This window comes from Sorex araneus, chromosome 5 (assembly GCF_027595985.1).
Source record: "Sorex araneus isolate mSorAra2 chromosome 5, mSorAra2.pri, whole genome shotgun sequence".
NCBI classification, from domain to species: Eukaryota; Metazoa; Chordata; class Mammalia; order Eulipotyphla; family Soricidae; genus Sorex; species Sorex araneus.
In genome coordinates this window covers 85,615,082-85,628,349 of record NC_073306.1, presented here as the reverse complement: position 1 = coordinate 85,628,349, position 13,268 = coordinate 85,615,082, and the positions used below count along the sequence as shown (strand labels likewise).

The following is a 13,268-nucleotide window of genomic DNA, read 5'->3' as shown; positions in this document are numbered from 1 at the left end:
CTGAATTGCATTGTTTTAGTTTATATTAAAGCACTGTTACATAGGCATGATAGATAAGTCATTGATTCCTGGAAGTAATGGGTGAGATTTTATGGTGGAACGGAAGTTACAACCCTCTAACTAGATTCTTGGTGTTTCTGGGTAATAACACTAGCATGAATTATAGGGGCTGGAGCAATAGTACAGTGGGTAGGGCGTGTGCCTTGCATGGGGCCGACCCGGGTTCGATTCCCAGTATCCCATATGGTCGTCTGAGCACCGCCAGGGTTGATTCTTTTTTTTTTTTTTTTGCCAGGGTTGATTCTTGAGTGATTCCTTATTCAGGAGTAACCCCTGTACATTGCCAGGTGTGACCCAAAAAGCAAAAAAAAAAAAAAATTACAGTTAGAAGGTGTTGGGGGTAAAGTGCTGGGCATGTGTGGAGGTGGTGGGGGGTTGCTTCCGGCAGTGCACAGTGGACCATGTGGTGCCAGGGATTAAACCCAAGGCCTCCTGCATGCAAAACATAGTTCCAGCTCATTGAGCTGTCTCCTATCCTACCCAGGAAAACAGTAAGGGCTACAAGTGCTTTGTGCCAAGAACTGAGGGGCAAATTCCACATACATCTAGATATATTTTGGGTTTTTTTAGGCCATAGCTGGTAGTGCTTGGAGGCTATGCCCAGCTTCGTGTTTGGGGAAGGGGCTAGGGCTGGGGAACCATGCGGTGCTGGAATGAAAAATGGGTTAGCTGCATGCAAGACAAGCTATGTCTTGGGCCCTATCTCACATAGGTTTATTGTACTACATTCTTCTGTTTCAAAACCACTTGAAGCTTTCAGTGTTCTCAAATGTGTTCTTTTTTTTTTTTTCTTTTTTTTTTTTTGCTTTTTGGGTCACACCCGGCAATGCACAGAGGTTACTCCTGGCTCTGCACTCAGGAATCACCCCTGGCGGTGCTCAGGGGACCATATGGGATGCCGGGAATCGAACCCAGGCTGGCCGCATGCAAGGCAAATGCCCTACCCGCTGTGCTATTGCTCCAGCCCCTCTCCAATGTGGTTTAATGTTTTAAATGTTGTTAATGACAGGCATTTTGTTAATGGGGGGCGGTGGGTGGATGGTGTACCTAAAGGTTCTCAGGCTTAGTCCTGAGTGTACTCAGGAATCCTCAGGAATCACTCTTAAAGGTGTCCAGAATCAAGCCCTGGCCTGAGCTATCTCTCAGGTGTCTTCTTTTTTGTTGTTTGTCTTCGGGCCACAACCTGTAGTGGTCAAGGCTTATTTCTGCCTCTATACTCAAGAATCTCTCCTGGCAGTACTCAGGGAACCATATATGGTGCCTGGGGTTGAACCCATATTGGTTGTAAACCCACTGTACTATCTCTCCAGCCCCATTGGTTAAAATCATAGATAGGAACAGAAAGATAGCATACTAACTTTGCATACAGGAGGCCTGTGTTCCCTAAGCACTGTTGGCAGTCACCACCGAGCACCACAAAGTATGACCCAAAAATCAAAACATAAAATTGAGTAGAAAAAATTGTGGATCAAAAGCTTGTAACTAAAAATTGATTTTCATGATGAATCAACTAAAAAAAATTGTGGATCATTTTTTGGGGGAGGTAAGGGGGTAGGGTGCCAGGGATCAAGCCCATTGTCATATAGTTAAAACATTTGTTGTAGGGGCTGGAGAGATAGCACAGCAGGTAGGGCGTTTGCCTTGCTGTGGCAAATCAAACCCTGGTTCGATTCCCAGCATCTCATATTGGTCCCTCGAGCATCGCCAGGAGTAATTACTGAGTGCATGATCCAGGAGTAATCCCTGTGCATCGCTGGGTGTGACCCAAAAACCCAGAAAAAAAAATTGTTGTAGCTCTAAACGATCTGTGGTCCCAAAATTTGTGCATGTATCTTATAAAATTTGTTGTGGGGCCAAATCTAATTTTTGCTGCTAGCTATAGTGGTGTCAGGGGTGAAATGCAAGGAGAGTCATGCAGTTTTGCAGGCAAAGCATGTACTTCAGCCGCTGGGACTAGCTCTTGGGTCCTAGTGATCCCCAGTTTTACATTTTTACTTCATTTCAAGCTGCCATATTAAAACTCATCTGAGGGGCTGGAGCGATAGCATAGCAGGTAGGGCATTTGCCTACCCGGGTTCGATTCTCAGCATCCCATGTGGTCCCCTGAGCACTGCCAGGAGTGATTCCTGAGTGCGTGAGCCAGGAGTAACTCCTGTGCATCGCCAGGTGTGACCCAAAAAGCAAAAAAAAAAACCTCATTTGACTTTTCATTAAATTAATTTTGTTTAAATATTTGAGATTACTACATTAGCAATATCATCAGAAGACAGGTAGATATTATAGTACCTTTTAAGCATAACTGATTTTGGCAAATGAAGCATGTCATGGCTTTGCTTTTTTTTTTTTTATGGCTTTGTATTTTGATGGAGTGACCTCTTTGAAATCTAATGATAATTTGGGGAATGTTCCGATAATTCATCAAGATCCTGTCTCTTCCCCACATAGAATTGACCTTGCTGTTCTTTTGGGAAAGTCACCATCTTCTATGGAGAATGATTCATCTAATCTGGATCCATCTCAGGCTCCTTCTCTTGCCCAACCTTTGGTGTTCAGTAATTCGAAGCAGAGTGCCATATCTCAGCCTGCTTCAGGGAACACATTTTCTCACCACAATATGGTAAGTAGGAAACATTGTATATTGTCATTAAACTTCCTTATAACCTAACACGTCAATACCTGTGATTCCTTCCACAAGTGTCATATAGTATTGGAATAGGGGAAAGCTATTTTTTTTTTGCCTATTAAGTAGCATTGTGTATAGACTTATTGAGTAAGTTGAATGTTGGGAATAGCTCTAGGAAAGGACTTCGCTTTAGAAAGGCCAGATATTAAAAATGAGTTAACTGGGGCTGGAGAGATAGCACAGCGGGTAGGGCGTTTGCCTTGCACGCGGCCGACCCGGGTTCAAATCCCAGCATCCCATATGGTCCCCTGAGCACAGCCAGGGGTAATTCCTGAGTGCAGAGCCAGGAGTAACCCCTGTGCATCGCCAGGTGTGACCCAAAAAGCAAAAAAAAAAAAAAAAATGAGTTAACTTCGTATGTTATCAGGGATCAAAACCAAAGCCTCAAACATGCAAGGCATGTGTTCTACCTCAGGTCCTACTCCCTGGTTTATATTATCATTCTTTAATAACTATTTATTGTGCTGAACATTGCTATATCTTGTAAAATGAAAATCAGTGACATTAAAACTTTTGCACAGTCCTAATTAAAGTTTGATATGAGGTTGTAGTAATTCCTTCTTCACTGATGCATTAGAATTGCCATATATATTTATATAAAATATTTCTAGACAAAGGCTTCTAAAAACTTAGGGTATATTTTTGTCCTTTTTGGGTTTTTTTTTTTTGTGTGTGTGTGTGTGTGTCATATCTGGCGGTGTGGAAGGGTTACTCCTGGCACTATACTCAGGAATCATTCCTGGCTGTGCTCGAGGGACCATATGGGGATCCTGGGATCGAACCAGGTCAACTTGTGCAAGCCAAATTTCCTATCATTGTGGTGCCACATAGGATCTTTTTAAACCTGCTTAATAGTTTATTTCTCCCTTTCTCTGTAAAATGAAATAAGAATGCTTGATAGGCCTTTAGAAACCCAAAATTCTGTAATTATTAACAGTAATGGTATTAATAATATGTTACTTCTTAATTCAGAACATAAAAAAATTGGCTAGGAAATATTTAAGCTAAACAGATAATGTAAGAATCAGTCATTACTATGGTTAGTAAATTCTAAAAATTACATTTTTTTTGTTAGTTTTCTGGGCCATATGTGGAGGAAATCAGGGCTACTCTATTCTGTGCTTGTGGGGTAGGAATTATGGAGTGTCAAGGATTTAACCTAGGCTTTCTTCATGCCAATTGTGCCCTCAGCTCATTGAACGCTCTGGCCCCTGTTTGTCTTATTTTTCCTTTCCACTTTTCTTGATCTGTTTGGGTTTTGGTAGAAGTATACTCGAGACATAAGAGACCGTGTAGTGCATATAGTATAATGGGTTTTTATTTGTTTGTTTTTTGGAGGGATTTTTTGACCTTTTGTGTGTGTGTAAGTGTATGTGTTTGTGGCTTTGTTTTGGACCACATCTGATGGTAAGTACTCAAGGCTTACTACTGGCTCCGTGTTTAGGTTTATATGTAGTATTGTGATTACAACCAGGGTTCTCCGTCTGTAAGGCACATTCCCATATATCTCTCGGTCTTTTAGTAATTATTTTAACTATGAAAATGCTGAGCGGGGCCAAAGAGGTAGTACAAAGAGTAATAAGGAGCTTGACCTCCCATGGGTTTGACTCTGGTTTGATCTGTGGCACTCTTACATGGTCCCCTGAGCCCACCAGAAGTGATTCCTGAGTGCAGAGTCAGGTATAAGCCTTGAGCACTGCTAGGTATGACTCAAAAACCAATAATCGAAATACTTGGTAAACCTCAATTGATTGATTTTTTTTTTTTTTTTTTTTTTGCTTTTTGGGTCACACCCGGCGATGCACAGGGGTTGCTCCTGGCTCTGCACTCAGGAATTACCCCTGGCGGTGCTCAGGGGACCATATGGGATGCTGGGAATCGAACCCAGGTCGGCCGCGTGCAAGGCAAATGCCCTACCCGCTGTGCTATTGCTCCAGCCCCCTGATTGATCAATTTTTAGCTGTTGTTTTAAAATAGATTTTTATTCATACTCTGCCATATATAAAAGGTGAAAGGGAAGAAGGTGAGTGTTGTTCCCAGAGGATTAGTTCAGTGGTATAGAATGCTTGCCTTAGACAAACAAGCATAAGATTGAGAGTTCAATTCCCAATGCTGCCACATGCAGAGTGTGATCCCTGGTACTGCAAGTGATTTCTGGCCATATTTCAGACAGATACATACTAACACCTCAACTGCAGTGTATAACTGCCAAGTGAGAACTGCTGTTTACAAATGTGCAAGGAATTAACGGCTTCAAGGGGAAAAAAAGGGCTGGAGAGAGGAGTGATTCCTGAGTGCAGAGCCAGGAGTAAGCCCTGAGGATGTGGCCCAGAAACAAACATAAACAAAATTACTCAATGTTCATATGTTATGCATAATTGGGGAACAACTATTGAAATTTTAAGGAAAAAAGTTTAGTAATTTTAACCAACAGTTTTCAATCCAGGATCACTATATGGTCCCCACTGGGACTACAGATGAGAACTAAATGCAGGACCATTAGCACAAGAGCAGGGAACTGGTGGAACAGGGAAACTAGAAGGAAGCAAGGTTTAAAAGAGTAGAAGTAGAAAAACTTTTTTTTTTTTTGGAGGGGAGGGAGCATACCCAGTGATGCTCAGGGGTTACTCCTGGTGGTGCTAGAGGGGACCATATGGGATGACAGGAATTGATCCTGGGTCCGCCATTGCAAAACAAATGTCCTACCCATTGTATTATCCTCTGGCCCATGATGTATTTCTAAAATTGCTCTTATTTTTCCAAGAATACCTGGGATTTGAACCAGGACAATCTAAATTCCAGCGCTTTTGCTGTAGTGGATCTGGTTTATACTCCATCTAATAATGTGTTGTCTGATCTGTTCTGACTCACCTTGTATAGGTGTCATAAGTAGCTGACAGAGTTTCTGGCTATAAACTTATCTAATCTGTTTATTTACAGGTGAGCATGCTAGGGAAAGGATTTGGTGATGTTGGTGAAGCTAAAGGTGGCAGCACCACAGGCTCCCAGTTCTTGGAGCAATTTAAGACTGCTCAGGCCCTGGCCCAGTTGGCAGCTCAGCATTCTCAATCTGGAACCACCACCACCTCCTCTTGGGACATGGGCTCCACCACACAATCCCCATCGCTGGTGCAGTATGGTAAGGAAGCTATAAAGTGACTTGAAAAAAATTTTGAGGGGCACAGTATGGCAGGAACACACTGTTGATGCTCAGAGGTAACTCTTAGCTCTGCACTCAAGAATTGCTACTGGTGGTGCTTGGGGAACTGTGTGGGATGCCAGGGATCAAACCTGGGTCGGGCATGTTCAAGTTGAGCTTGCCCTACCCGCTGTACTGTCTCTCCAGCCCCCCAAAAATAACTTGAAATTTTAAAACTTTTAAGCATTACTGTCTGGTTGGTAGAAGTAGTTGATAGAGTCCTGATGTGGTGAGATGATCAACTAGTTGGCTGATTTTCTGTAATCATTTTGGCACAGTTCACAAAGCTAGGAAATAACAAAAAGTTAGAGCTGTATTTCTGTCATCAGATTTTGCTTTTTACATGGTTGAAGTCTTCTGTTATTAGATTCTCTGTAGATTTCACTGCTGTGTTCAAAAGTGTAGTGCCTTTGGAAATGCTTGGGGCATTTCCATGCCATATACTACAGGGCCCTACAATTTTAGGACCTTACAGTTCTTATGTTGATGTTTTAGAGAATGTGATAGCATTGATAGATTAGGCCCTATGTAATAAAATATGATCCATTGATAGTGGTTTTATAAAAAATGAAATTTAGTCTTTATAGACTAGTTTATATGAGATTGTGATTTGTCAAGGGTTTTATTACTATAAATTAGAGAAGTATCTTCTTAAGGTTCACAGGTATATCTGGCCTCAGCATACATTGTGTTTTTTCTTGTGCAGATTTGAAAAACTCAAATGACTCGGCAGTTCATAGCCCATTTACAAAGCGCCAGGCTTTCACCCCATCTTCAACCATGATGGAGGTATTCCTTCAGGAGAAGCCACCTGCTGTGACTACGTCCGCAGCTGCACCTCCTCCTCCTTCTTCTCCTCTGCCAAGCAAATCCACCACAGCTCCACAAATGTCTCCTGGGTCTTCAGACAACCAATCCTCCAGCCCTCAGCCAGCTCAGCAGAAATTGAAACAGCAAAAGAAAAAAGCTTCCTTGACTTCGAAGGTACTTGAACATTTAGATAATTCTCTTCATGTTAAGGTGGGTTTGGAATTTGGGGTTTTGGGACAGTTTTGAAATTAGAAGCAGAAGTTTTTAGTCTAGTCAGTAATGTTGCAATAAATCATAACTTTCTCTTTACAGATTCCTGCTCTGGCTGTGGAGATGCCTGGCTCAGCAGATATCTCAGGGCTAAATCTGCAGTTTGGGGCATTGCAGTTTGGGTCAGAGCCTGTCCTTTCTGATTATGAGTCCACCCCCACCACGAGCGCCTCTTCAAGCCAGGCTCCAAGTAGCCTCTATACCAGCACGGCCAGGTAGAAGAAACCTCTGTGAAAAGACTTCTTTTATTAAGCTTTTACCACTATTTCTATCTCTTGCTTATACAGAGAACTCTGGAGAGGCCAAGCCTCTTGAGTAAGGTAAAAGTAGCCAATTGTAGCATTTTCATGAGTATTAAAATTTTTTTTTCCCTAGGATTATCTGTAAACCTAAACAGGTATCTGTTGAGTACTCCTAGAATGTTCAAGCTGCTTCTTAGAGATGTATGTACAGCACTTCTGACAGTGATGTGTGCCATTACTGACTATGCTTTTTACTTCATTGTGAGACTTCATACATTTTGGAAGTTGTAACTGCTGGGAAGGAGATAGCATTGGTATACTATGAAAAAGAATCCTTTCTAGTAAAAGCCCTCCTATCTCCTCTGATAGTTGTCTAAATGGGCTGGCTCCATTTATTTTTGCCTCGAGTGGGGAGCTCCCAAGCAATACTCAGGGGGGTCTTTGGCGGCTACTCCTGGTGATATTTGACCCATTTATGTTAGTCTCAGCCCAGCAATGGACCCAATGGTGCTGGGAACCAGCAGGGTCACATGTGGTGTTCAGGGGCCATGTGGTGCTGAGGGTCATACTCAAGAGCCTTGTTCATGCCAGACCTATACTGTAGCCCTCTGACCTATGTCCCTAGCCCCAAGGAGGGCCATCTTAAGCAATAGAGAATCCTTGAGGAATTTCAGGTGACTAGGCTGTTTTCTTCTTTTTTAGAGGGTGGTAGGAGGTCACACTCGGCAATATTTAGGGGTTATCCATGCGCTGCACTTAGGAATTATTCCTGGTGGTGCTTAGGGGACATATGGGATGCCGGGGATTGGATCCAGGTCATCTGCATGTAAGGCAAATGCCCTGCCCACTGTATTATCACTCTTAGTCAGATTTTAAAATATAGATGTCAGGTCTGGAAATAGAGCTTTGACTATAGCCACTTTGGCCAGCCCTGGTTGGCTTTTAGTTTTTAAAAAAATTTTTTTTATTGAGGGGCTGGAACAATAGCATGGCAGGTAGGGCGTTTGCCTTGCAAGTGCAAGGCCAACCCGGGTTCGATTCCCAGCATCCCATATGGTCCCCTGAGTAACACCAGAAGTGGTTCCTGAGTTCCTGAGTGCAGAGCCAGGAGTAACCCCTGTGCAGGGCCAAGTGTGACTTAAAAAGCAAAAAAATATATATATATATATTGATAGAGATTCTGTGGTTTATAATAGTTTTTCATGTACATAATTCCAATACCACTGTACCACACCAATGCATCCACTTCCCTCCGTGAAGGACCCCAGCTCTTCTCACTTTTGTTCCCCCTTCCCCAATTCTGTTGTGCAGGTCAGTTCTCCAGTTATATTTCCTTTGGTCCTTTTTTTACTTCTTTGTTGTGTGTCTTTAAGATCATTCTTCTTCTTCTTCTTCTCCTTTGGTCCTTTTTTTACTTCTTTGTTGTGTGTCTTTAAGATCATTCTTCTACTTCTTCTTCTTCTTCTTCTTCTTTTTTTTTTTTTTTTTGCTTTTTTGGGTCACACCCAGTGATGCACAGAGGTTTTTCCTGGTTTTGCACTCAGGAATTACCCCTGGCGGTGCTCGGGGGAGGGACCATACGGGATGCTGAGAATCGAACTAGCCCCCGGGAGATCATTCTTGACCCCTTTCTTTGTTTAGTTTTGATTTGGGGGCCACACCTGGCCATGCTCAGAGGTTGATCCCTGAGAATGGCAATGTTCTACTGACCTTAAACAGTGCCTAGGAATTAATTCAGGCCAACCATGTGCAAAGCATGTGCTTTACCCATTGTGCTTTCTTCAGCTCTGGCCCCCGTTTGATGCTGGTACTGCACATAGTCCCCTGAGTACAGACCTAGAAGTAGCCCCTGAGAATTGCTGGATGTGACTTAACACATACTTTGTTAAAATGCAGTTGTTTAGCATTAACCTGTCATTATTGTGTGATAGTAATCAAAATTGCATATGAATGTGTTTTAAAGTCCTCAGATTTCTACCTATGATCTTAATTCTATTCGAATTTTGGGGATGATCTTAGAACTCAGAATTTTTATTTTTTATTTTTTTATTTTATGTATCTATTTTTTTTTTGCTTTCTGGGTCACTCCTGGTGGTGCTTTGGGGACCATATGGTATACTGGGAATCGAACCCGGGTTGGCCGAGTGCAAGGCAAATGCCCTACCTGCTGTGCCATTGCTCTAGCCCCAGAACTAATATGAGCAATATGTAATTCTCTTCCTTGTTTATAATTTGCTGTATTTAAGTAATCTCTGTTGACTTTTAGCTTGCTTTTACTTCGTACAGAATAATATTGAGAAACAAAAACTTTGATTTTGTTTGTTGCCACACATGGTGATGCTCAGGAGTTACTTCTGGCTCTGCACTCAGGAATTACTCCTGGCAAGGCTTGGGAGATTATGTGGGATGCCAGGAATCGAACCTGGGTCAGTTGCATGCAAGGCAAATGCCCTGTCTGTTATTCTGTCTCTGGTCCATGAATTTTTTTTTTTCCCATTTTGTTGGGGGCCACACTCATCTGGTGCTATGAAGACTATGCTACTAAGAATTGAACCTAGACCTCCTGCATGCAAAAACCTGCACTTAAGGGCAGAAGAAGTAGCACAGTGGTAAGGCTCTTGCCTTGTAAGTGGCCAACCTGGGTTTGATAATCCCTGGTATACTGTATGGTCCCCTGAGTACCACCGGTATTTTGTTTTTTGTTTTTGTTTTTGTTTTTTGGGTCACACTCGACGATCCACAGGGGTTACTCCTGGCTCGTGCACTTAGGATTACTCCTGGCATTGCTCAGGCAACCATAATGGAATGCTGGGAATTGAATCTGGGTCTGCCGAATGCAAGGCAAATGTCCTACCTGTGCTATTGCTCCAGCCCCCCACCAGGAATATCTTAAGTGCAGAGCCAGGAGTAATGCCTGAGCATTGCCTGGTATGGCTCAAAAATAAGCAAAAAACCTGTACCTAACCTGCTGGACCATTTCTCTAGCCCCTGTGAAATTTTTTCTTAATTTTTTTTAATATAATCTTAAATCTTTTTTAAGGGGTGGCCACACCTGGCCAGTACTTTGTTCTTTTTCTAGCTCTGTTCAGGTGTTACTATTTTCTCTGACTCAAGAATGCTTTCAAACTTTTACTTAAATTCAGAGGTCTGACTGCTCTGTATGCTGCGGACATTTCTACTATGTCTCTAAATAATTTGGACTTTTGAACTGGAGCAATAGTACAGCATTTAGGGTGGCTTTTCAAGCTGGAGCAATAGTATAGCGGTTAGGGCATATGCTTTGCACATAACTGACCCAGATTCCTTCCTCGGCACCATAAATTGTCCCCTAAGCATGCCGGAGTAAGTAGCCTAAAAAAACAAACTAAAAAACGTGGAGATTCTTTTGAATTATTGAAAAATTTTTTACCTCTGATGGATGCTCAGCAAATCCTTAGTACTAGTGGATCTGGTCTATTCCTTTCTCTGATAGTTTCTCTCCTTTTGTCACAGTGAATCTTCATCCACAATTTCATCTAACCAGAGTCAGGAGTCCGGTTATCAGAGTGGCCCAATTCAATCGACAACTTATACCTCCCAAAATAATGCTCAGGGCCCTCTATACGAACAGAGATCCACACAGACTCGGCGGTACCCCAGCTCTATCTCTTCATCACCCCAAAAAGACCTGACTCAGGCAAAGGTTAGTGGCTTCAGGGGCCCTTGTTTTTTTTTATTTATTTGGAGGTGTAGAGGACAGTAATTTGAATTCCTGTCAGTGCTGCTCGGGCTATTACTGACTCTTCTCAGGAATACTACACAGCTCTTGTATGCAAGGCAAGTGCCTTAACTCCAGACTTTAATCCATTTTACTTCTTTACAAATGGTGCTAAGAAACCTTAGAAGTGCTGATATGAAAAACTAAAAACATTCTGTGTTTGGTAAAATATAAAAAGGTCATTTTCAGCAAGCCTCAAGATTTAGATCCAGAAAACTCTTCTCTGAACTACAGGCTCGTTGTTTTAAGTAGAATTATTCTCCCATCATCTCTCTTCTTAGAAAATCCAATTGCTAGACTTCGGGTGCGTATCAGTAGACCTCATCTTGTATGCTAGCAGTGAGAGGGAGTGTCAGGTGCAGCCAGCATAGTGTGTAGTTTGGCTGAACTATTTTACTCCCACATATCCTTCAAGGATCTCTGGACTTGGACTTTGACTTTTCTGGTATCTTCTGTTTTTTGTTTGGGGATCTCAGCGGTTTGGGAGTTGCTTTCTGGTTCTAATGGGATACCAGGTTGGTATATCTTTTACATTTTTTATCCTTTTTTGTTTTTAAAGACGATGGTTTTGTGTTTTTTTTTTTTTCTTTTCGGGTCACACCTGGCAATGCTCAGGGGTTACTCCTGGCTCTCCACTCAGGAATCACTCCTGGCAGTGCTCAGGGGACCATATGGGATGCTGGGAATCGAACCCGGGTCGGCCGTATGCAAGGCAACTGCCCTACCTGCTGTGCTATCAATCCAGCCCCAAGGGGATTTTTTTTAGATAGTATTTGTTACATTGATCATTTGGTCAACTTTTGGAATTTCTCCAAATGTTTGACTGAAGCTAAGTCATGCTAACTTCCTTTTTCTTTTGGGTTTGTTTGTTTCTTACTCCTTTGTAGCAGAATGGTTTCAGTTCTGTGCAGGCCACGCAGTTACAGACCACGCCATCTGTTGAAGGTGAGTATTTTCCAGACTCTTTCAGTTATCATGTTTTCCTTTCCTTATAAGAGCTATACGATTTTGGGAGGTGCTGAGGGGTTTTGCATTTGGGGGTCATACCTGGCAGTACTTAGGAGCTATTTCTTTTTTTCTTTTTTTTTTGTTTTTGTTTTTTGGGTCACACCTGGCGATGCACAGGGGTTACTCCTGGCTCTTCACTCAGGAATTACCCCTGGCGGTGCTCAGGGGACCATATGGGATGCTGGGATTAGAACCCGGGTCGGCCGCGTGCAAGGCAAACTCCCTACCCGCTGTGCTATCGCTCCAGCCCCCTTAGGAGCTATTTCTATTTCTGTGCTTAGGAGTCACTCCTGGTATACCTAGGGGACCATATGTGGTATTAGGGATCTACCCAGACTCCTGGCACATGCATAATATAAGCCTTACCTCCTGTAATGTCTTTTTTTTTTCTTATGTTGTAGTGAAAACAATCTTAACTCAATGATCACAATTTTTTGTATAGTTTAAGCTTGGTTCTACCTTGCTATTTTGTCTCAAACCATTCTCAATTTCAGGTTCTCTGTGTTAAAAGAGTGAAAAGCCCATTGCTTCCCTTTATTAGCCAAACAAAATTAGTATTGTTAAATTCTTGGGATTATAAAAAGAAGGTTCTCCCTAAATATAAATGTTCTCCATTTTTGGGGGGAGGGGGAGTGGGTTTCACAACTGGCAGTGCTCAGGGTTTACCCCTGGTGCTACTTAAGGGTTCTTCCTGGCAGTGCTCAGAGGATCATATGGGATGCTAAGGACTGAACCCAGGTCAGCCACAGGCAAGGCAAGCACCCTGCCTGCTGTACTATCACTCCAGGCACCACAGGTTCTTGTTTTTTTAGCACATACTATTGTATTTGGGGAGAGCCTAGGTCATTTCCTTAGAGACACTCTTCTAATGAGGTGAATTCCTTTCATTTCCAGGTGCTACAGGCTCTGCAGTGAAATCTGACTCACCTTCTACTTCTAGCATCCCCCCTCTCAGTGAAACGGTATCTGCAGCTTCCTTACTGACAACAACCAATCAGCATTCATCTTCTTTGGGTGGCTTGAGCCATAATGAGGAGATTCCAAATACCACAACTACACAACACAGCAGGTAATTTGAGGTGAAGGTGATAATTGAGGTTGTAGAGTAGCAATAACAGCTCGCTGGATTATTATTATTATTATTTGTTGATTTATTTTTCGGGTTGAATATCTTTATTTTTTGGTTGAATTAGATAGACCTACCAGGCTGTTTATGATTAGGTTTCAGTCGTATGATTC

The 13,268-nt window shown here is 42.4% G+C and overlaps 1 protein-coding gene across 20 annotated transcripts in view; it reads left to right on the top strand.

Moving 5' to 3' along the window:
• UBAP2L (ubiquitin associated protein 2 like) overlaps positions 1-13,268 on the top strand; it is a 54,700-nt gene that overhangs the window by 23,421 nt on the left and 18,011 nt on the right. For 12 of the 20 annotated variants that reach the window (XM_055137647.1, XM_055137650.1, XM_055137649.1 and 9 more), the window contains 7 exons: positions 2,506-2,677; positions 5,684-5,882; positions 6,649-6,926; positions 7,065-7,237; positions 10,757-10,946; positions 11,912-11,966; positions 12,924-13,098. In XM_055137647.1, the coding sequence (XP_054993622.1) occupies positions 2,506-2,677; positions 5,684-5,882; positions 6,649-6,926; positions 7,065-7,237; positions 10,757-10,946; positions 11,912-11,966; positions 12,924-13,098 (1,242 nt within the window). Of the gene's footprint in view, positions 1-2,505; positions 2,678-5,683; positions 5,883-6,648; positions 6,927-7,064; positions 7,238-10,756; positions 10,947-11,908; positions 11,967-12,923; positions 13,099-13,268 lie in introns of all 20 variants that reach the window. The other 8 variants (XM_055137643.1, XM_055137636.1, XM_055137639.1 and 5 more) reach the window with 1 other exon arrangement.